This window comes from Oncorhynchus clarkii, chromosome 9 (genome assembly GCF_045791955.1).
Source record: "Oncorhynchus clarkii lewisi isolate Uvic-CL-2024 chromosome 9, UVic_Ocla_1.0, whole genome shotgun sequence".
Taxonomy (NCBI): Eukaryota; Metazoa; Chordata; class Actinopteri; order Salmoniformes; family Salmonidae; genus Oncorhynchus; species Oncorhynchus clarkii.
In genome coordinates, this window is record NC_092155.1 from 73,996,420 (window position 1) to 74,018,626 (window position 22,207).

The following is a 22,207-nucleotide window of genomic DNA, read 5'->3' on the forward strand; positions in this document are numbered from 1 at the left end:
GCGCTAAACAGGCGGGAGACTCCGGCAGAGCTGGAGAGGAGGAAGGCTCTGGCAGTGCTGGACAGGCGAGGCGCACTGTAGGCCTGATGCGTGGTGCTGGCACTGGTGGTACTGGGCCGAGGACACGCACAGGAAGCCTGGTGCGGAGAGCTGCCACCGGAGGGCTGATGCTTGGAGGTGGTACTGGATAGACCGGACCGTGCAGGCGCACTGGAGCTCTTGAGCACTGAGCCTGCCCAACCTTACCTGGTTGAATGCTCCCGGTTGCCCTGCCAGTGCGGTGAGATGGAATAGCCCGCACTGGGCTATGCAGGCGAACCGGGGACACCGAGCGCAAGGCTGGTGCCATGTAAGCCAGCCCAAGGAGACGCACTGGAGACCAGATGCGTAGAGTCGGCTTCATGACACTTGGCTCGATGCTTACTCTAGCCCGGCTGATACGCGGAGCTTGTATGTACCGCACCGGGCTATGCACCCGCACTGGAGACACCGTGCGCACCACAGCATTACACAGTGCCTGCCCGGTCTCTCTAGCCCCCCGGTAAGCACAGGAAGTTTGCGCAGGTCTCCTACCTGGCGTAGCCATACTCCCTGTGAGCCCCCCCCCCCAATACATTTTTGGGGCTGACTCTCGGGCTTCCATCCGCGTCGCCGTGCTGCCTCCTCATACCAGCGCCTCTCCGCTTTCACCGCCTCCAGTTCTTCTTTGGGGCGGCGATATTCTCCAGGCTGTGCCCAGGGTCCCTTTCCATCCAATATCTCCTCCCATGTCCAGAAATCCGGATTTCGCTGCTCCTGCTTCCGCTGCCTGTCACCACGCCGCTTGGTCCTGTTGTGGTGGGTGATTCTGTTAGGGTTTTCTTTCTCCTCTTCCTCTGACGAGGAGGTGTAGCAAGGATCGGTCCAAAATGCAGCGTGGTAATTTTCATACATCTTTAATAAAGATAACCTAACAGCCTATACTGGTGCAAAACAAAACACAGAGACAGGAACAATCACCCACGAAACACTCAAAGAATATGGCTGCCTAAATATGGTTCCCAATCAGAGACAACGATAAACACCTGCCTCTGATTGAGAACCACTTCAGGCAACCATAGACTTTCCTAAAGAACCCCACTATACCGCAATCCCAATGCCTACAAAACCCCAAGACAAAACACACCACAAAATAAACCCATGTCACACCCTGGCCTGACTAAAATAATAAAGAAAACACAAAATACTAAGACCAGGGCGTGACACCTTGTCACAACACAACTGATTGTCTCAAACTTATTAAGAAGGAAAGAAATGCCACAAATTAACTTTTAACAAGGCACACCTGTTAATTGAAATGCATTCCAGGTGACTACCTCATGAAGCTGGTTGAGAGAATGCCAATAGTGTGCAAAGCTGTCATCAAGGCAAAAGGTTGGCTACTTTGAAGAATCTAAAATCAAAAATATATTTTGATTTGTCGAACACATTTTTGGTTACTACATGATTCCATATGTGTTATTTCATAGTTTTGATGTCGTCACTATTATTCTACAAAGTAGAAAATAGAAAAATAAAGAAGAACCCTGGAATGAATAGGTGTGTCCAAACTTTTGATTGGTACTGTATGTTTAAGCATATTTCTACAGATGCTTCATCTATTGGGATGCAGTCATGCTTTTTATGTTTCTTTGAAGTCTAACACACCAAACAGGCTGTTTATCATCCAGACAGCAGAGCTTGACTTTCTCGCTGTGCAGACTGCAGAGCACCTGAGACCCAGCTGAAGCTCTGCCTCCCCTCCTGTACCTCAGACCCAGCTGAAGCTCTCTGCCTCCCCTCCCCTCTTATACCTCAGACCCAGATAAAGCTCTCTGCCTCCTCTCCCCTCCTATACCTCAGACCCAGCTGAAGCTCTGCCTCCCCTCCTGTACCTCAGACCCAGTTGAAGTTCTTTGCCTCCCCTCCCCTCCTATACCTCAGACCCAGATGAAGCTCTGCCTCCCCTCCTATACCTCAGACCCAGCTGAAGCTCTCTGCCTCCCCTCCTGTACCTCAGACCCAGATGAAGCTCTCTGCCTCCCTCCCTCAGACCCAGCTGAAGCTCTCTGCCTCCCCTCCTATACCTCAGACCCAGCTGAAGCCCTCTGCCTCCCCTCCCTCCCTCAGACCCAGCTGAAGCCCTCTGCCTCCCCTCCTGTACCTCAGACCCAGCTGAAGCTCTCAGACTTCTATCCTACAAAGACCTAACCACAGGTTTCTTTATTAAGACCAGGTCACAGGAAGGTCCATTGAAAATATTTTTTGAAACACTGAAAAATTCCTGAGATTTCTTCTGTTTCCAGAATTTTCCGCAGACAAGACTTTACAGATGCTGTGGGTACATGGTAGAAAAACTAAATCCTTGAAGATGTTACTGCACACAGGACAGGAGAAATAGTCTTCAGAGAGAGCAGGTTCAGAAGATGCCATTTTGTCGCCACCTTCCCTCTTCTGTAATACGATTCTGAGAAGACGATTATTATTTTGAGAAGTTGTAGCAGTGGAGTCAGTAGCTAGAGGTTTTGATGTTCTTTAATTGTTGTTTTGAATCTTTAGATGGATTTTAATAATGACAAAAAAAAAAGTTTTTTCACCTTTATTTAACTAGGCAAGTCAGTGAATAAGAACAAAATCTTATTTAGAATTGACGGCCTACCCCGGCCAAACCCTAACTTGGACGACGCTGGGCCAATTGTGCCCCGCCCTATGGGACTCAAAATCACGGCCAGTTGTGATACAGCCTGGAATCGAACCAGGGTCTGTAGTGATGCCTCTAGCACTGAGATGCTGTTGCCTTAGACCGCTGAGCCGCCCGATAAGTCATATGTTGTGTTCTGTAGGTTGAATTCTGAATAGCTGAATGTTAGTGCTATTCTGAACATCCTTCCTGCTAACAGGTTTGTCAGGGTTGGAGCTACCTGGAACGTATGAGACTGTGTACATGTACAAGGGTCACAAGGATACAGTAGTTCTCTGCAGTTGTTTTATCTACTGTTAAAAGTGCTAAGATACTGTGTGTGACCACTGGCCACCAATTACGTGCCTCTCCTGTCACCTGCCGGGCGAGACAGAGGAGAGGAGCATCATTGGTGGCCACCGGTCAAGGTTCGCAAGTATAGTTCTCTGTGACTGTGTTATCTACTGATAAAAGTGTTAAGATACATTGATAAATTCATCCTCACTAGAACCTAAACAGGAGGAAATCAACACACACACGCGCGCGCACGGACACACATGGACACACACACACACACACACTACACACACACACACACACACACACACACACACACTAAAATATGATCAATGAAAACATACAGAACCAGAAAAGTGACTTCAAGTCAACGTAATAGAATTTAATGAACAGATGAGCTCTTTGAAACAATGGTGTCAACCACAAAAAAAACAAAACAATAATGTTTTGGAGGACTGCTTCAGAAGAATATAAAACGTACTCTTCAAATAAAAAATAAAAAAGACGCCCTAAAGTAAATCAGACAAAGTACACGGGTCACTCAGACGTCGTGTCAACATCAATGTGTCTATTAAAAAAGAAGTCATATAAAATACACATTCCCTGTACAGACAATAACTGGGGGCTGGATATTGAAAACACATCTGAAATGCAAGACTTGGGGTCACTTTCATTTCAATTCAGGAAGTAAACTGAAATTAAAATGTTCCTCTATGAGAACATTTTGAAATTGGACCCTGCTGAGAAGTGCTTACAAAAAAAACGTTCTAACTAATATCCATTTTGGAGACAATATTTGACAATCCTTATGGACCAAGGCTGGGCTTCTATGGTGTTGCATGTTTCAACAAAAGACACATACAGGGCAACAATAAAGTGTTCCATCATTTTGACTCTTTTACAGCTGAATTTGTAAACAGTTTTTTTTGCATTTGTGAAACACACCGACAACAACAAAAATTAGCTGCTTTTACGACCAAACAAAATGTATTCTGCAACTAACTACCGTCAGTTATGACTTCGTCAGCAAACATGAAATCATTGACCGGTGGTATTATGCAGGTGAAACATCTCATCGTTGTCTTGGTTTCCAGGACAGAGCGCTACAGTCCCAGTAAATCTTAACTTTCACATCTTACTGAATACCTCAGGCACTGCAGTCAGTCACAGAGCCAGGTCTGGAAGACCAGGGAGTTGGGCGGTCAAGGGTTAAAGTTAACTCATAGTGACCCATCATGGAGGACACCAATCATAGGGATATCATATTGTTGAGTATAGGGGCAAGAGGTGGTGGGAGAATACAGGTTTATGTCTGCCATGGTATTATCCGGATAGGAGCTACATATTTGTAGTTCTTGGATGAGTTTCCTCCTTACATTGTAAAGAACTTTGAGTGTCTGGAGAAGTGCTCTATCAATCCAATCCAATTATTATTATTCTTAGGAGATGAGAGGTGTAGCTGGGTGCTGGCTAGCTGGGTGGGGGGGGGGGGCTCAGAGGGCCTCGACTGGCTGACGGAGGAGTGGTCGGGGGTTGTAGGTGCTAAGAAACTCGGACCATCTGTGCTACATCGTCTTCCCCTGCCTGGGCGGCCAGCTCTGCCTGTTGCTGAGGAAGAGAAGGCGAGAGAGTGGAAGGATGAAGGTACCAGTCAACCTAAACATGTATCATGTACATTCTATAACATCATGTACAGAAAGTATTCAGACCCCTCGACTTTTTCCCTCACATTTTGTTACGTTACAGCCTTGTTCTAAAATGGATTAAATAGCAATGAATCTACACACAATACCCCATAATGACAAAGCGAACAGGCTTTTAGAGATTTTAGCAAATGTATTAAAAATTTAAAAAACAAATACCTTATTTACATAAGTATTCAGACTATGCTATGAGACTCAAAATTGAATTCAGGTGCATCCTGTTTCCATTGATCATCCTTGAGCTGTTTCTCAAGTCCACCTGTGGTAAATTCAATTGATTGGACATGATTTGGAAAGGCACACACCTATAAGGTCAAACAGTTGACAGTGTATGTCAGTACAAATACCAAGTCATGAAGTCGGAGGAATTGTCCGTTGAGCTCCGAGACTGGATTGTGTCGAGGCACAGATCTGGTGAAGGGTACCAAAAAATTATGCAGCATTGATGGTCCCCAAGAACACAGTGGCCTACATCGCTCTTAATTAGAAGATGTTTGGAACCGCCAAGACTCTTCCTAGAGCTGGCCACCCGGCCAAACTGAGCAATCGGGGGAGAAGGGCCTCGGTCAGGGAGGTGACCAAAAACCCGTTGGTCACTGACAGAGCTCCAGGGTTCCTCTGTGGAGATGGGAGAACCTTCCAGAAGGACAACCATCTCTGCAGCACTACACCAATCAGGCCTTTATGGTAGAGTGGCCAGACAGAAGCCACTCCTCAGTAAAAAAAGGCACATTTTCAATAGGCACCTAAAGACTCTCAGACCATAAGAAACAAGATTCTCTGGTCTGATGAAGCCATGATAGAATTATTTGGCCTGAGTGCCAAGCTTCACGTCTGGAGGAAACCTGGCACCATCCCTACGGTGAAGCATGGTGGTGGCAGCATCATGCTGTGTGTAGGTTTTTCAGCGGCAGGAACTGGTAGACGAGTCAGGATTGAGGGAAAGATGAACTGAGAAAAGTACAGAGAGATCATTGATGAAAACCTGTTCCAGAGCGCTCTCAGGACCTCAGACTGGGGCAAAGGTTCACCTTTCAACAGGACAACGACCCTAAGCACACAGCCAAGACAACGCAGGAGTGGTTTTGAGACAAGTCTCTGAATGTCCTTGAGTGGCCCAGCAAGGGCCGGACTTGAACCCGATCTAACATCTCCAGAGAGACCTGTAAATAGTTGTGCAGCAATGTTCCCATCCAACCTGACAGCGCTTGAGAGGATATGCAGAGAAGAATGGGAGAAACTCCCCAAATACAGGTGTGCCAAGCTTGTAGCGTCATACCCAAGAAGACTCTAGGCTGTAATTGTTGCTTCAACAAAGTACTGCGTAAAAGGTCTGAATACTTATATAAATGTGATATTTCATTATTATTATTTATTTTTAATTTGCAAAAATGTATTGTGTGTAGATTGATGAGGGGAAAAAACAAATTAATTCATTTTAGAATAAGGCTGTAATGTAACAAAATGTGGGTCAAGGGGTCGGAATACTTTCCGAATGCACTGTACATTACAGCATTTCCCATTCTAAAAGCTATTATTATTATTATTATTATTATTATCATTATCATCTATGTGTATTTTTATAAAACCTGAAAAGGCTGGCACTAGTAAGGATTCTTTAAATTGTATAATGGCGGTTATAGTGAGGAAGCAGCCAGTAGAACCTCAACTCGTCCCCTCCTGAATGTCTGGTTGTGGTTCCCCTTCACCGGCTCTCTTACCAGGGCCAGGGCCATCTCCTCCCTCTCCTTGGGAGAGAAGAAGCGTCCTCCGTCTCCCCTCTTGCGCTGCATGGCGTGACGGTGACGGGACTCGTGCAGGTATTTCTGCAAAACAGAGACAGACAAATGTTAGTCACTAACAACACTGTTTTTTTTTCAGTCCAGCATCAGAAGAACATAATCAATTCCCATACTCCATAGTGACAGCCCTTCAGAAAAGTGTGAGACCATTCTGACTCATCCTCCTCTCTTTGGGGGGTCTTTCTCTCAGCCTCTAGCTTGGCGCTGTCATACTCTACTACGTCAGCTGATGCTCGCAACTATCACAGATAACAAAGAGAAACACTGCCGCAAGCTGCCCCGTGACGCGAGCCTACCAGACCAGCTAAATTCCTTCTTGCTTCGAGGCAAGCAACACTGAACTGTGCATGAGAGCCCTAGTTGTTCTGGACGACTGTCTGATCTCACTCCCCATAGCTGATGTGAGTAAGACCTTTAAAACAGGTTAACATTCACAAGGAAATACAAAATAAAAATGTGTTCACAAAATAAAAAAACACATTCAAAATGCCGCGGAGCCAGACAAATTACCAGGACGCATACTTAAGAGCATGCCCTGATCAGCTGGCAAATGTCTTCAGACATTTTCAACCTCTCCCTGACCCAGTCTGTAAGAACTACATGTTTCAAGCAGACCTCCATAGTCCCTGTGCCCAAGAACGTCAAGGTAACCTGTCTAAATGATTATCGCCCCGTAGCACTCAACTCTAGCTATGAAATGCTTTGAAAGGCTGGACAGGGCTCACATCAACACCATCATCCCAGAAATCCTGGGTCCAATCCAATTCGCATACCGCCAGACCACAGATGATGCAATCTCTATTGCACTTCAAAAGACCTTCGCTTGAAAAAGCAATAGTACTATTTTGAGAAGCTGTAGCCAGTATACACTTCCTCAAAAGTCAGAATTTATCTAAAATAACTCACTCAATAAATCTGTCATTAACTTTGATGTTTTTGCCAAGGAGAGCTTAGCCTCGCAATTTTACATCTAACTAATTTATTATTAACCGTTTTGAGTAGATGTCCTGGATGGGTGGAAGCACGGTCCCAGTGATGTATTGGGCCGTTTTTACCACCCTCTGGAGGGCCTTGCGGTAGTGGATGGAGCAATTCCCTTACCGGGCCATGATGCAACCAGGACACTCTCGATGGTGCTGGGATAGTATTTGGAGGACCTGGGGCGGCATGTCAAATTTCTTCAGATTGTGCAAAGCCTTCATCAAGGCAAAGGGTTCTTTGAAAGAATCTTTGAAGAATCTCAAATATGTTTTGATTTGTTTAGCACTTTTTTGGTTACTACATGACTCCATATGTGTTATTTCATAGTATTGATATCTTCACTATTATTCTACAATGTAGAAAATAGTCAAAATAAAGAAAAACACTCTGCATATAGTGGGGTCGCCATTTTAGCATCAGAAACTCCAGGACGAGTGAACAGCAGCTCGCAATGTTTTCATCTTCGGTATGCTAGGAACTGTTTATGAGGAAACATTCCCCGACCGACCGACTCTTACCAGAAGCCACTGTTCGAGTCATTGGAAATACGGAGAAGACATCTGGTTGAATAGCAGAGTCGAGTGTGTTGTCCGTAAGACACGCCTCAGTAAAAATAAAGACATCCCTGATGTCCCTTTGCGTTTGAAGCCTTGATTAGCCATCAGAATATGAGGAAGACGAGGCCGTGTAGCCCGTCTTTTCAGCCTAGCTAGGAGTCCCGCTTTCCTTCCTCTTCTCCGTCGTCGTCGGCGTTGCCTTAGGTCATCAGAAGGAATTATCATGGTCCACATATACAGTCTCGAAGATGGCACGACAACGCCTATCCCCCCCTCAGGAGGCTGAAAAGATTTGGCATGGACCCTCAGATCCTCAAAAATGTCTACAACTGCACCATTGAGAGCATATTGACTGGCTGTATCACTGCTTGGTACGGCAACTGCTTGGCATCTGACCGCAGGGAGCAACAGAGGGTAGTGCGTACGGCCCAGTACATCATTGGGGCCGAGCTCCCTGCCATCCAGGACCTATATACCAGGCGGTGTCAGAGGAAGGCCCTAAAAAAAAAGTCAAATACTGCAGTCACCCAAGTCATAGACCGTTCTCTCTGCTGCCGCAATGCAAGAGGTACCGATGCACCGAGTCTGGAACCAACAGGACCCTGAACTTTTACCCCCAAGCCATGAGACGGATAAATAGTTAAATAGTTAATCAATAACAAACTGGACTATCTGCATTGATCATTTTAGCAATAACTCTGGACTCATCACATTCGCTGCTGCTACTGTTTATTATATATCCTGTCGCCTAGGCACTTTAACCCTACCTATATGTACATATCTACCTCAATTACCTCCTTTCCCTGGTACACTGTGCAACTTATTGTTAAACCAAAGTTAAACCCTTGAATGAGGAGGCGTGTCCAAACTTTTGACCGGTACTGTAGCCAAGTTCTCGTTACTCATTGTGTATTTATTCCTGTGTTAAATTATGTATATTTTCTTTTTTCTCTCCTCATTGTTGGGAAGGGACCTTAAGTAAGAATTTCACTGTTAGTCTGTTGTTTACGACGCATGTGACAAATAACATTAGATTTGAAGCCCTACCCTAACCCAGGCTACTCACCCTCCTCTCCTTGGGGATCTTGCCCTCTGCCTCCAGCTTGGCTCGGGCCTGTCGTCACACACTAACACTAACCCAGGCTACTCACCCTCCTCTCCTTGGGGATCTTGGCCTCTGCCTCCAGCTTGGCGCGGGCCTGTCGTCACACACTAACACTAACCCAGGCTACTCACCCTCCTCTCTTTAGGGATCTTGCCCTCTGCCTCCAGCTTGGCGCGGGCCTGTCGTCACACACTAACCCTAACCCAGGCTACTCACCCTCCTCTCCTTGGGGATCTTGCCCTCAGCCTCCAGCTTGGCTCAGGCCTGTCGTCACACACTAACCCAGGCTACTCACCCTCCTCTCCTTGGGGATCTTGCCCTCTGCCTCCAGCTTGGCGCGGGCCTGTCTTCACACACTAACCCAGGCTACTCACCCTCCTCTCTTTAGGGATCTTGCCCTCTGCCTCCAGCTTGGCGCGGGCCTGTCTTCACACACTAACACTAACCCAGGCTACTCACCCTCCTCTCTTTAGGGATCTTGCCCTCTGCCTCCAGCTTGGCGCGGGCCTGTCTTCACACACTAACACTAACCCAGGCTACTCACCCTCCTCTCTTTAGGGATCTTGCCCTCTGCCTCCAGCTTGGCGCGGGCCTGTCTTCTCTTCAGGATGCGATGGTACTGTTTAGCGTTGACATACAGAGGTTCCTCCTCTAACATCTCAGCCCCGGGTAGAGGGATACGCTGCATAGCAGGCACCGCACCTCCACTAGGCATCATCTAGCAGGGAGAGACAAACTAGTTAGAGGGACAAACACACACATGGCATGTGCCTGACAAGAGACAATTCTTTCCAATAAAACACCCCCATACCATAGAGATTGTGTAATATCTAATTCACTGGCAAATACCTTACTGAGTCTAGGTAAGAATTATGTGTGTGCGAATTCAGTTTGGGCTCTAATAACCAGGAAATGACACACTACAGACTCTGTAATAACCAGGAAATGACACACTACAGACTCTGTAATAACCAGGAAATGACACACTACAGACTCTCTAATAACCAGGAAATGACACACTACAGACTCTGTAATAACCAGGAAAGAGCACACTACAGACTCTGTAATAACCAGGAAATAGCACACTACAGACTCTGTAATAACCAGGAAATGACACACTACAGACTCTGTAATAACCAGGAAATGACACACTACAGACTCTGTAATAACCAGGAAATAGCACACTACAGACTCTGTAATAACCAGGAAATAGCACACTACAGACTATGCAAGGACACACTACAGGCTCTGCAACGACACACTACAGGCTCTGCAACGACACACTACAGGCTTTGCAACGACACACTACAGGCTCTGCAACGACACACTACAGACTCTGCAACGACACACTACAGACTCTGCAATGACACACTACAGACTCTGCAAGGACACACTACAGGCTCTGAAACAACACACTACAGACTCTGCAATGACACACTACAGGCTCTGAAACGACACACTACAGGCTCTGCAATGACACACTACAGGCTCTGCAACGACACACTACAGGCTCTGCAACGACACACTACAGGCTCTGCAATGACACACTACAGGCTCTGCAACGACACACTACAGGCTCTGCAACGACACACTACAGGCTCTGCAACGACACACTACAGACTCTGCAATGACACACTACAGGCTCTGCAAGGACACACTACAGGCTCTGCAAGGACACACTACAGGCTCTGAAACGACACACTACAGGCTCTGCAATGACACACTACAGGCTCTGCAATGACACACTACAGGCTCTGCAATGACACACTACAGGCTCTGCAATGACACACTACAGGCTCTGCAATGACACACTACAGGCTCTGCAATGACACACTACAGGCTCCGCAATGACACACTACAGGCTCTGCAATGACACACTACAGGCTCTGCAATGACACACTACGGGCTCTGCAACGACACACTACGGGCTCTGTAACGACACACTACAGACTCTGCAGCGACACACTACAGACTCTGCAGCGACACACTACAGACTCTGCAGCGACACACTACAGACTCTGCAACGACACACTACAGACTCTGCAACGACACACTACAGACTCTGCAACGACACACTACAGACTCTGTAATGACACACTACAGGCTCTGCAACGACCAGGAGATAACAGACCCGGTGATCCAACCCCCTCAGTGATCTAGGTAACAGGATGTCTGGGTGTATCTGCTGGTGCCTTACCATGACCATGCCACCGGTGTTCATCATGTTGCCTGAGACCGGCAGGGTGACGGTCACGGTTCCCTGCTGTCCACTGTTGGTAGTGGTGGTGCTGGCGCCCCCTGTCTGTACCATCTGGGCCCCCGTCAGACTGCCTGCTGGGATGGTGATCATTCCTGGGGAGAAAAAGCCTCCTTATCACCACCACCATCACCGTTACTATAGTCATCAGATTGACATTTCACTCACGGCACCAGAAGGTACAGTATGTGACAGCATTTAACTAACATCTTGTGAGAATGTACAGAACGTATATTACTGGAAGTGTGTGAGTGTGTGAGAGTGTGTTGAGTGTGTGTGTGTGTGTGTGTGTGTGTGTGTGTGTGTGTGTGTGTGTGTAATGTAAACAAACCCTGTTGCAGGACGGTGCCGTCTGCGTTGACCGGCTGGTAGACGATGGTCTGGCCGTCAGCCGTCTGAGCCAGCTGCTGGCCCTGCTGCAACTGGATCTGCTGGCCCTGTAGGAACACACCGGAACACACAGGACTGGGTCATATAATGACTACTGGACTACTGCAACTGGATCTGCTGGCCCTGTAGGAACACACTGGAACACACAGGACTGGGTCATATAATGACTACTGGACTACTGCAACTGGATCTGCTGGCCCTGTAGGAACACACCGGAACACACAGGACTGGGTCATATAATGACTACTGGACTACTGCAACTGGATCTGCTGGCCCTGTAGGAACACACCGGAACACACAGGACTGGGTCATATAATGACTACTGGACTACTGCAACTGGATCTGCTGGCCCTGTAGGAACACACCGGAACACACAGGACTGGGTCATGTAATGACTACTGGACTACTGCAACTGGATCTGCTGGCCCTGTAGGAACACACCGGAACACACAGGACTGGGTCATGTATGACTACTGGTAAAGTACGTAGCATGAGCCTTGGCTTGTGCGAACTGGAACGGCTCATAGGAGTAGGAACCCGTCTCCTGTTTCTGTAGCGTGAGACAACTTGATGTACAAGAACAGGACCTTCCCCCCCCCCAATTTTTTACATCTGCGTGTGTAACGGACGTGAAACGGCTAGCTTAGTTAGCGGTGCGCGCTAAATAGCGTTTCAATCGGTGACGTCACTTGCTGAGACCTTGAAGTAGTGGTTCCTCTTGCTCTGCAACGATGCTTCGTGGGTGACTGTTGTTGATGTGTGCAGAGGGTCCCTGGTTCGCGCCCGTGTATGGGCGAGGGGGCGGTCTAAAGTTATACTGTTACACGTGCAGTTTGAAGGGAGTTGCTAACTAGCGCAGTTGCCAACTAGCGTTAGCATAATGACTGTCAGTCTATGCTAGCAGATAGTGCAATGACTGTCAGTCTATGCTAGCAGATAGCGCAATGACTGTAAGTCTATGGGTAACGCTAGTCAGCAATGGCTCACAAAACGACCTCGAACTTCCTTCTGGGGAAGTAGATAGTGGGCTTCATTGCCAAAAATCCAGAAGAATCCCTATAAATAACGCCTCAATTGGAAAGGAATTACTGAAAGAGCCACTCCTGACCCTACATACGGTAACACACAGTACGGGGCCACTCCTGACCCTATATACGGTAACACACAGTACAGGACCACTCCTGACTCTATATACAGGAACACACAGTACAGGGCCACTCCTGACTCTATATACAGGAACACACAGTACAGGGCCACTCCTGACTCTATATACAGGAACACACAGTACAGGACCACTCCTGACCCTACATACAGGAACACACAGTACAGGACCACTCCTGACCCTACATACAGGAACACACAGTACAGGATCACTCCTGACCCTACATACAGGAACACACAGTACAGGACCTCTCCTGACCCTACATACAGGAACACACAGTACAGGACCCTCCTGACCCTACATACAGGAACACACAGTACATGTGTTTGTTTGTGTGTGTGTGAGTGTGTGTGTGTGTGTGTGTGTGGGAGAGTGTGTACATGTGCATGTGTGTGTGTGTGTGGGAGCGTGTGTGTGTGTATATGTGTACATGCGCCTGTGTGTGTGTATATACCTGGTTCTGTCCGGCTGTGATGGCTTGTTGTGGCTGTTGGATGATGATCTGTTGGGTTTGACCCTGCTGTCCCCCGAGCTGTAACATCTGTCCACCCTGCAGCTGGATCTGCTGTCCCCCTAGATGGATCGTCTGGCCGTTCTGCAGCTGGATCTGCTGTCCACCCTGCAGCTGGATCTGACAGTGAAACATGATCAGATGATAGCTTTGTGTTCATAATATCGTTTCAACTCCTGAATCTGGCTCGAAGAAATATGATTACTAGAATGGGAAAAGCCACTAAGACCACTGCAATTTGACTGCATCCTCATTGAATGGGTTCTAGTAAATATATTTCTATATGTTTTTTCTTCTTCATCCCATTCCTCACCTGTTGTAGTCCCTGTCCTCCAGACACAGGCACTTGCATGATGGTCTGTCCCTGTCCCCCACCCATAGCCTGCACCATGATGGGTTGCCCTGACGACGTGATCAACTGCCCTCCGCTCACCTGCACCATCAGGGGCTGACCCTGGACCTGTGTGGGGAGGGGAGGGGGGAGGGGGGGTTTAAGTTCATTGCTTTATTTGTTTTTTAAATTGTCAATAAAAATCATCCAATGTATAGCTTGATATAAAGTAACCGTTTCATGGCACAGCCAGAGTTCCATAGAATGACATGCATGCCATTCAGGCGTATGAATTGACATTTCTGACAAAGCATGGCTGCTTATAGGAAATAAAATGATAAATACACACACACACAGAATGGAGCCAGTTCTTTGAGTTGACACTACGAGGAAAACAGAGTCAAATACGATGAACAACAAGATGGCCCCGAATTATTGTTTCCAAAATGTTGATACCTCCATTAAAAAAGGAGTTACAACGCAGTTCAGAACAGCGATAGCCTAATTAGCATGCTAGCGGTGCTCAGGGCACTGAGATGGGTGGGTGGACGAGGGTCATGCAAGTACACTGTGACACTGAGTGACAGTCAGGCCGGCGGTCACACCACTACCTGGAGTGTCTGCACCTGCTGGCCAGAGGCCGTCATTACGGCCGCCTCCGTCTGCAGCTGCACTGCCGTCACTGTGCCCTGAGTCTGCAGACAAGGCAGCATACAAAGCATACCGTTGGATCACTTTGAGCAAGGCGAGGAGCAGAATCGCTCATCTTGATCACATCACCGAGTAGATATATTTGGGGATACAAGGCGATGTTGATATCAGTGATTCTCCATAACAAGAGACGCCTCATCCCAGAGAGGTGTAACAAGAGACACCTCATCCCAGAGAGGTGTAACAAGAGACACCTCATCCCAGAGAGGTGTAACAAGAGACACCTCGTCCCAGAGAGGTGTAACAAGAGACACCTCGTCCCAGAGAGGTGTAACAAGAGACGCCTCGTCCCAGAGAGGTGTAACAAGAGACGCCTCGTCCCAGAGAGGTGTAACAAGAGACACCTCGTCCCAGAGAGGTGTAACAAGAGACACCTCGTCCCAGAGAGATAACAATTGTTTGATAATATAAGCAGTATAATTGCATTTCCATGTAAAATGTCCCATGAGCAATAACAAGTGAAATTCACCAAATTGGGTGTCAAATGAAAGCTAATATATATATTTGTTTTTTATTAAGGCATATATTCATTTTTTTTTTATACCACTTTCCATCCTAAAAATGAGGACTAAGCAAAGGCTTTGATTTCTGGTCAAACAGATGAAAAAGAGCCTTAGAAAACTAGCATCTAGCATTATACATCTAGCATAACATTTAGCATCTAGCAAAACATCTAGCATCTAGCATAACATCTAGCATAACATTTAGCATCTAGCATAACATCTACCATTATACATCTAGCATCTAGCATAACATATAGCATTATACATCTAGCATAACATCTAGCATCTAGCATAACATCTAGCATAACATTTTTGGGTGACCCGACCAAATTCACATAGAAATGTGAGTTGTAGATCTGCCATTCTCATTGAAAGCAAGTCATGAGGTGGTAGATCAGTTCTGTGTGTTCTATTTCTATGCTTCCCATTCTTAAAAGTAGTTTTTTTTGCATCTTTTACTTTCGGGTTTTGTCCACCAGGTACAAACAGCTAAAGATACAATATTTTTGGTTATTGAAAATATATTTCCCAGCAGTTTAGATGGTACAATGAATCTACACTATACATGCTTGTTGTGTCACATAACCTGAAATTAGGCAAACTACTAGAATTTCAGCAACCAGGAAATGGCGGTCAATATTAGAATACATTTTTTTATTAAAGTTCTAGAAGACAATCAATCACAGTACCAATAATTGCTTCTATTACACTCGAGGTGTGTACACTACATGACCAAAAGTATGACCGAACATGGGCATTTATATGGAGTTGGTTGTTCCACACCGATCTCGACAAACCATTTCTGTATGGACTTTGCTTTGTGCACAGAAATGGAAATGGACTTCCACAAACTGTTGCCACAAAATTGTAAGCACAGAATTGTCTAGAATGTCATTGTATATTGTAGCGTTTACATTTCCCTTTACTGGAACTAAGGGGCCTAGACCGAACCATGAAAAAACAGCCCCAGACCATTATTCCTCCTCCACCAAACTTTACAGTTGGCACTATGCATTCGGGCAGGTAAATTTCTCCTGGCATTCACCAAACCCAGATACTTCCAAAAGACGACCAGATGGTGAAGCGTAATTCATCATTCCAGAGAATGTGTTTCCACTGCTCCAGAGTTCAAAGGCGGCGAGCTTTACACCACTCCAGCTGACGCTTGGCACTGCGCCTGGTGATCTTAGGCTTGTGTGCGGCTGCTCGGCCACGGAAACCCACTTCATGAAGCTCCCGACAAACAGTTGTTGTACTGACGTTGCTTCTAGAAGCAGTTTGAAACTCGGTAGTGAGTGTTGCATCCTATGATGGTGCCACGTTGAAAGTTACTGAGCTCTTCAGTAAGGCCATTCTACTGCCAATGTTTGTCTATGGAGATTGCATGTCTGTGTCCTCGATTTTATACACCTGTCAGGAATGGGTGCTGCTGAAATAGCCGAATCCACTAATTTGAAGGGGTGTCCACATACCTTCGTATATATAGTGTACTTGAACCAATTATTTTATTAAATAATGTAATTGTAAAATATATATTGTAAAATATATATATATAAATCGCACACAGAAGAAGTTTGAAGGATAACTTAGTTGCTAATGGCAGCCTGCAGTACCCTGGTCAGCCTTCAACATGAGTAACTCAATGAGAGCGGGCAGCACAGAGCTACCCTACAACGTCATTTCCTGGAGTAGAGCTACCCTGCAACGTCACTTCCTGGAGTAGAGCTACCCTGCAACGTCACTTCCTACTCACTTCCTGGAGTAGCACTGCATGAAACAGAGGCGTGCTTCAAAAGAGTTCATAAGAGTTCATAAGAATTAAACTGTTCTACCTTGTTAGCGAGCAAATAGATCCAAGTCGGAATAAAGATTAGCTGGCTACTCACTAGCACATGAGCTTATGCTTGAGAGATTGTTTATGAGACCTGTGTTAATTTTCTATAATGCCTGCTACACAAAGTTGGTAATTATTAGTGAATATGCATTATGCATGGTTCTGGTTAAATTTGGAACAAAAAGGGCATTTTCAGAGACTGACTTGAAAGCCAGATCAGTCATTATTGCCAAAAAAAAATCTGGTTAAACTGTTACATTATTAGTGGGTGTTATGGTTGTGGAAGGCTTATATTTAGCCTAGGTGTACATTTCATCAGCTCCAAATTCATTAGATTATTGCGGACTGTTTGAAATGCAGTGTATTTGACCTTTTAAATTGTACAACAAATTTGATTTAGAGGTCAAGATATATATTGTTAAATCACCCATAAATTTGAAAGAAAATCTAGATATGATTTTAAGGCACAACTGATTGAGAGGTTTGAACATGAATTAATTCAAACCAGCAGCAGCTCATAGTAGATAGTTACCCACCTGTTGTTGTATCTGTCCATTGGATGTCTGCACGACTATCTGCTCCCCAGTCGAGGTGGTGGCGGTGGTGTACTCCATGGTCAGCTAGTCACTTCCTGTTATTGTCACTTCCTGTTATAGCCACTTCCTGTTAAGTACAGAGTTTTGTCAATAAAATGTGAAGCAGGTTGGGATGTCAATACCAAGGTTAGGGTCACAAAAGCAATAATAGCCTATGACAGTGTTTTCCCAATATTAATTTAGCAGCAGAGGCCTCATTGTTCCCACTGCTGCATTTAAAAAAAAATTTAGTCATATATGTTTCTGCCAAGACTCGCTTAATTTGATAGTTGTTGGCTCAATGACTGGAAGTCTATAGGAACAGGTAGCATGTAATTGCTAACATTAGTGGCAATGAAACACCATTTTCCAACAGCATGCTAGCAATAGATAGAACAATGAGCCAGATATTTCACCGGAAAATATAAAATGTGCTTCCGGTTGCCGTTTCCACTCACTACCAAATATGGGGATGAGGGGAAGCCCAGTGGCCGGCAGTGGGAGAAGATGGACTTGGGTTGACATTTAGCAAATGTTCTCCTCAATTAAATATTTTGATGTCAATGCAGTTTTCAAAAAGTGGACTACATTTTGTAGACTTTACCAAAGTTAAAAAAATTTTTTTTTTTTTAAATGATTGTTTAAAAGGAGTGCAAGGGTGAATTGAGTTATTGCACACGTGCACTTCACAGAGTAGGCGTTCTCTGATGGAAATATGCACATAAAATGCTAGAAAATGCCAAAAAGATCTCGCTAGCTCGTGCTTGGCTCTGCCCACCTCCTTGCTTGTTCTGCCCACTATGTTTCATTTGCTCCCATTGGAAACTCCAGGCTCTGGTCTATCTTGGGTTAGTCCCGGATGTTGTGTATAGACTACCACAGTATGAGTCATAATACCCATAAAAACCTAGTGGTCAAACAGGGAAATGGTTGCGATCGTTTTTTCCCCCCCATCATTCATTTGTCCCCATAGGGGATTTTAGAAACACTTAAAATAGGGGCTGTTTCGTGTAGGCTTTACCCTGACGTGACGTTTTTATAATCGTGTAAATCCGTCTAGCACAACGTGACTTTTATCAATATATTTGCCTCTATTTACCCCCCAAAAATTAGATGCTAAAGTGGCTGCCATAAAGAACTAAAAATGCCATGATAATCTGGACGAGACTGCCGAACGGAGGCAAAGGTTAAACAAAATCTCTGGATAATGTTAGCTACATGTAGTAATGAATAAATTGGCGAAAAAAAATAAAAGAATGGACAATTGTGTGAACTGTCTTGTGCAAGTTTTAAAATTTACAAAATACCAGTTTGCAAAGGTGTCCGCTAGAGATGACGTGCAAGAGCTGGCTGGGATTTGTAGTTTTGCATTTACATGGTCATCAAAACATCACGCCAGGGTAACCTCATCTGGCATTTCTACTTGCCTTGTTATATCTGCCAAGTTGCTCTCTCAGAATATCATAATGGACCTGCAACTTTGACTTTTTCCACTTCCGCTCTACAATCTCTCTTTAATGGATGAGGTGAGGAAACAAATACAAGGGGCTCTCTGTTTGGATGTGGCCATTTTCAACCTTACTGGAGATCTGGCATCGGTGGTATCCCTTCATTTGTTATTAAAAGTTATCAACTAAATCCTCACAAGAGGAAGGCAGAATAGGTGATGGTGTATTGTTCAGACACAATAATAAAATATGTAGCAACTTCAGAGGTCAGATAGTGCTTCTTAATAATGTGTTCAGGTACGTAAAAAAGTTTGTAAAATATACAGTGTTGATCAGATAAAGCAACATCAACAATAGAGGATATGTCAATAGAAAGCCCCTTGGTAATAACCAGGTCCAGTAGAAAGCCCCTTGGTAATAACCAGGTCCAGTAGAAAGCCTCTTGGTAATAACCAGGTCCAGTAGAAAGCCCCTTGGTAATAACCAGGTCCAGTAGAAAGCCTCTTGGTAATAACCAGGCCCAGTAGAAAGCCCCTTGGTAATAACCAGGTCCAGTAGAAAGCCCCTTGGTAATAACCAGGTCCAGTAGAAAGCCCCTTGGTAATAACCAGGCCCAGTAGAAAGACCCTTGGTAATAACCAGGTCCAGAGTATGGCTGTGGTTATGGCTGGGCCCAGTAGAAAGCCTCTTGGTAATAACCAGGCCCAGTAGAAAGCCCCTTGGTAATAACCAGGTCCAGAGTATGACTGTGGTTATGGCAGGGCCCAGTAGAAAGCCTCTTGGTAATAACCAGGTCCAGTAGAAAGCCTCTTGGTAATAACCAGGTCCAGTAGAAAGCCCCTTGGTAATAACCAGGTCCAGTAGAAAGCCCCTTGGTAATAACCAGGTCCAGAGTATGACTGTGGTTATGGCTGGGCCCAGTAGAAAGCCCCTTGGTAATAACCAGGTCCAGTAGAAAGCCCCTTGGTAATAACCAGGTCCAGTAGAAAGCCCCTTGGTAATAACCAGGTCCAGAGTATGGCTGTGGTTATGGCTGGGCCCAGTAACATTTTGGATAAAGTCCATAGAGCCAAAAACAAAACATAAATTCAATGGCCTTGGAGTCAGTCTGTCAACATGAATATTAAAATCACCCAACACAATGATTTTTATCATAGTTCTCAAGGACAACATACAATAATTCAGAGAAATCAGTAAAGAAAGTGGGGCAGCACTTTGTTGTCCTATACAGGGTTATAGTCAGTATAGCATGATGCTCAAAATACCCAAAGTTGCCAAATTAAATGTCCTTACAGCTGAGAGCATTAATACCTGTTTTCCGATCGAGTATGAAAAGCTGTAGTCCAGGGGGAGGCTTCAATAAGAGCAGCACTAGTCGGATGACAGCCATGTTTCAGTGAGAAACATGCAATCAACTTTGCGCTCGGTAAAGAGGTCATTCACAAGAAAGGTTTTTTACTTGTGATTCCTCTAACATTTAAAAAGCACCACATTCAAATGAGTGTGGGCCACTCCCTCGAGGTAACCAATGGAATACCAATCAAATAATGAAAGTTACAACCACATTTTCTGACAGTCTCCAATCTTTTAGAATGGTAGGAGATGAGTTTGTATAAACTCACTAGAGTTAGAGGAACCTAAACTAGGTTACTCACAATAACCGAAGTGCCATTTCTACAGGAGTCCATTTGCTTTCCAAGTCCTCTGGTTGCTTATTCTGACAGGGAGAACTGGAGCACTACCAGGCCCTGTCTGTCGTCAGTCTCTAAAAACAGTTTGATGTCGCTGGAAATAATCCAGGAACTCCATGCGGTTAGTGTGAATCCTGTCACTTTTAACTTTAACCTCCCTCTCCTAAACCCTTGGAGAAATGAATTAGAGAAAGACGTTGAGGAAAAAGTAACTAAAACATGTTTTATTATGAACTGAAACCTTCACTCTTTGTTTGCTACTGTTGTGAGCAAAGCGTTTCCCTTAGGTACTGTACATCGCTAACGACAGTTAGCTTGAGAAAAGGCCAAAATATGATCTTACTGGATAGTTTACTAACTAGCAAGAAAACACCTGAAACTGTCTTGAATGAAAAGGTCATATTTTTGCAATTTCCCAAAACCAATGCGATCTCTGAGGAGAGACTGTCCATCTTGCATTAAACACTACAATTGTCTGTAGTGGGGCACTACTCAGTTTACATGTTGATGTACAGAGTAATTAAATCATTTAGCAGCATTTGGTTAGGGGTGAGAGAGAAAAAAATACTGCTGCAACCAGACTGGCTAAACATTCAGGATTAGCATTTAGCCACAGGTGGTTGAAAATTGTGTTTCATAAGGAAAGTATGCAAATGTTATCCCATTAAAAGTTAAAATGAGTAAATCGAAGCTTATCCAGCCTGAATGGAGAATGTTTTAGATACGAATGTATTGCCGGCTGCAATACAATGCGTTTAGACAGCAAAATGAAACGACTCGGCATCGCCATCTGCCGACCATAGAATGCAGAATGGCCTGCATACAACAAACACCATGCAGCAAATCAATACAAAAGATAGCCACGTTTGTCGAAGGGCATATTGTGGCGCCGAGTTTTGTCTCGTCTTTGTTCTAGCTAGCCAACAATTACTGTAGCCTACCAAACCTTCAGTCTTTGTTTGATACTGTTGCTAGCAAAACGTGTCGCTAGGTACTGTACACCGCTAACGTTAGTTAGCTTGAGAAAAGGCCGAAAATATGATCTTAGTTGGCTAACTGGATAGTTTACTAGCTAGCAAGTAAAACAACTACGGTAGTCTGTAGAAAGTCTCACATACAGAGCGGAGGCATGTTGGAAATGCATGCATGTTTGGGTATATCACTAGCTTGCTTACAAAAAAACGAAACCATTAATTATTGGCTTCATTCAAACGCAACGTTGCATTTATCGTGCAACTCTTATCTCGGTCGCGCCAGTTGACTAGCAAGCAATTAGTTTCTATTAACATCACACTGAAATCATTAAGAGTTGGTAATTTAAACATTCGATTCCTGTATTTTGTAGCGTTTAGTAATTTGGTTGGTCAATGACAAACCAATCCGTGCCTTCAATCGGACTTCTCTTACCGTGTCTCCGCTGTCCGGTATCCTTCTGATTGGCTCCAGTACAGGGTTCTAAAGCCCAATCACCAAAGTGAGCGAACAAAATGGCGCAAATGGAAAAACAACAGCGATGCCGAAGAGACTCATGTGATCTTTTAGACGAAGATAGACGAAAATGGCCGATCTATCACCCGGTATTTATTTTAGTATGTAATCTCTAACAAGCGTTACAACTGCATAAATTAGTTTTTTTTTAAATGCATCAATA

General features: G+C 45.0%; 1 protein-coding gene across 3 annotated transcripts; it reads right to left on the reverse strand.

The window, feature by feature from the left end:
* Nucleotides 1–3,356: 3,356 nt before the first annotated feature.
* Nucleotides 3,357–22,064, reverse strand: LOC139416937 (nuclear transcription factor Y subunit alpha-like). Of its 3 annotated transcripts, XM_071166123.1 has the most exons (10): nt 21,964–22,035; nt 17,379–17,505; nt 13,777–13,923; nt 13,407–13,583; nt 11,732–11,837; nt 11,341–11,495; nt 9,718–9,861; nt 9,439–9,468; nt 6,420–6,524; nt 3,357–4,603 (listed from the first exon to the last, which is right to left on the reverse strand). In XM_071166123.1, exons 2-10 carry the CDS (start codon nt 17,454–17,456, stop codon nt 4,538–4,540), a joined length of 1,008 nt encoding a protein of 335 aa, XP_071022224.1. In that variant the 5' UTR covers nt 17,457–17,505; nt 21,964–22,035; the 3' UTR covers nt 3,357–4,537. The 3 variants fall into 3 exon arrangements, with proteins under 3 accessions (XP_071022224.1, XP_071022223.1, XP_071022222.1); XM_071166122.1 differs by lacking the exon at nt 9,439–9,468 and having other exon boundaries at nt 9,688–9,861; nt 21,964–22,064; XM_071166121.1 differs by lacking the exon at nt 9,439–9,468 and having other exon boundaries at nt 9,688–9,861; nt 11,341–11,513.
* Nucleotides 22,065–22,207: the final 143 nt, after the last annotated feature.

Bases quoted from the DNA above. Each gene is read 5' to 3' on its own strand.
- LOC139416937 (XM_071166121.1), bottom strand. From the start codon at position 17,456: ATGGAGTACACCACCGCCACCACCTCGACTGGGGAGCAGATAGTCGTG. The intron at 11,514-11,731 runs GTTTGTTTACAT...GGTGGTGATAAG, and splicing joins CGGCACCGTCCTGCAACAGG to GAGGCTTTTTCTCCCCAGGA. The intron at 9,862-11,340 runs GTAAGGCACCAG...TCTCCCTGCTAG, and splicing joins ACACCGGTGGCATGGTCATG to ATGATGCCTAGTGGAGGTGC.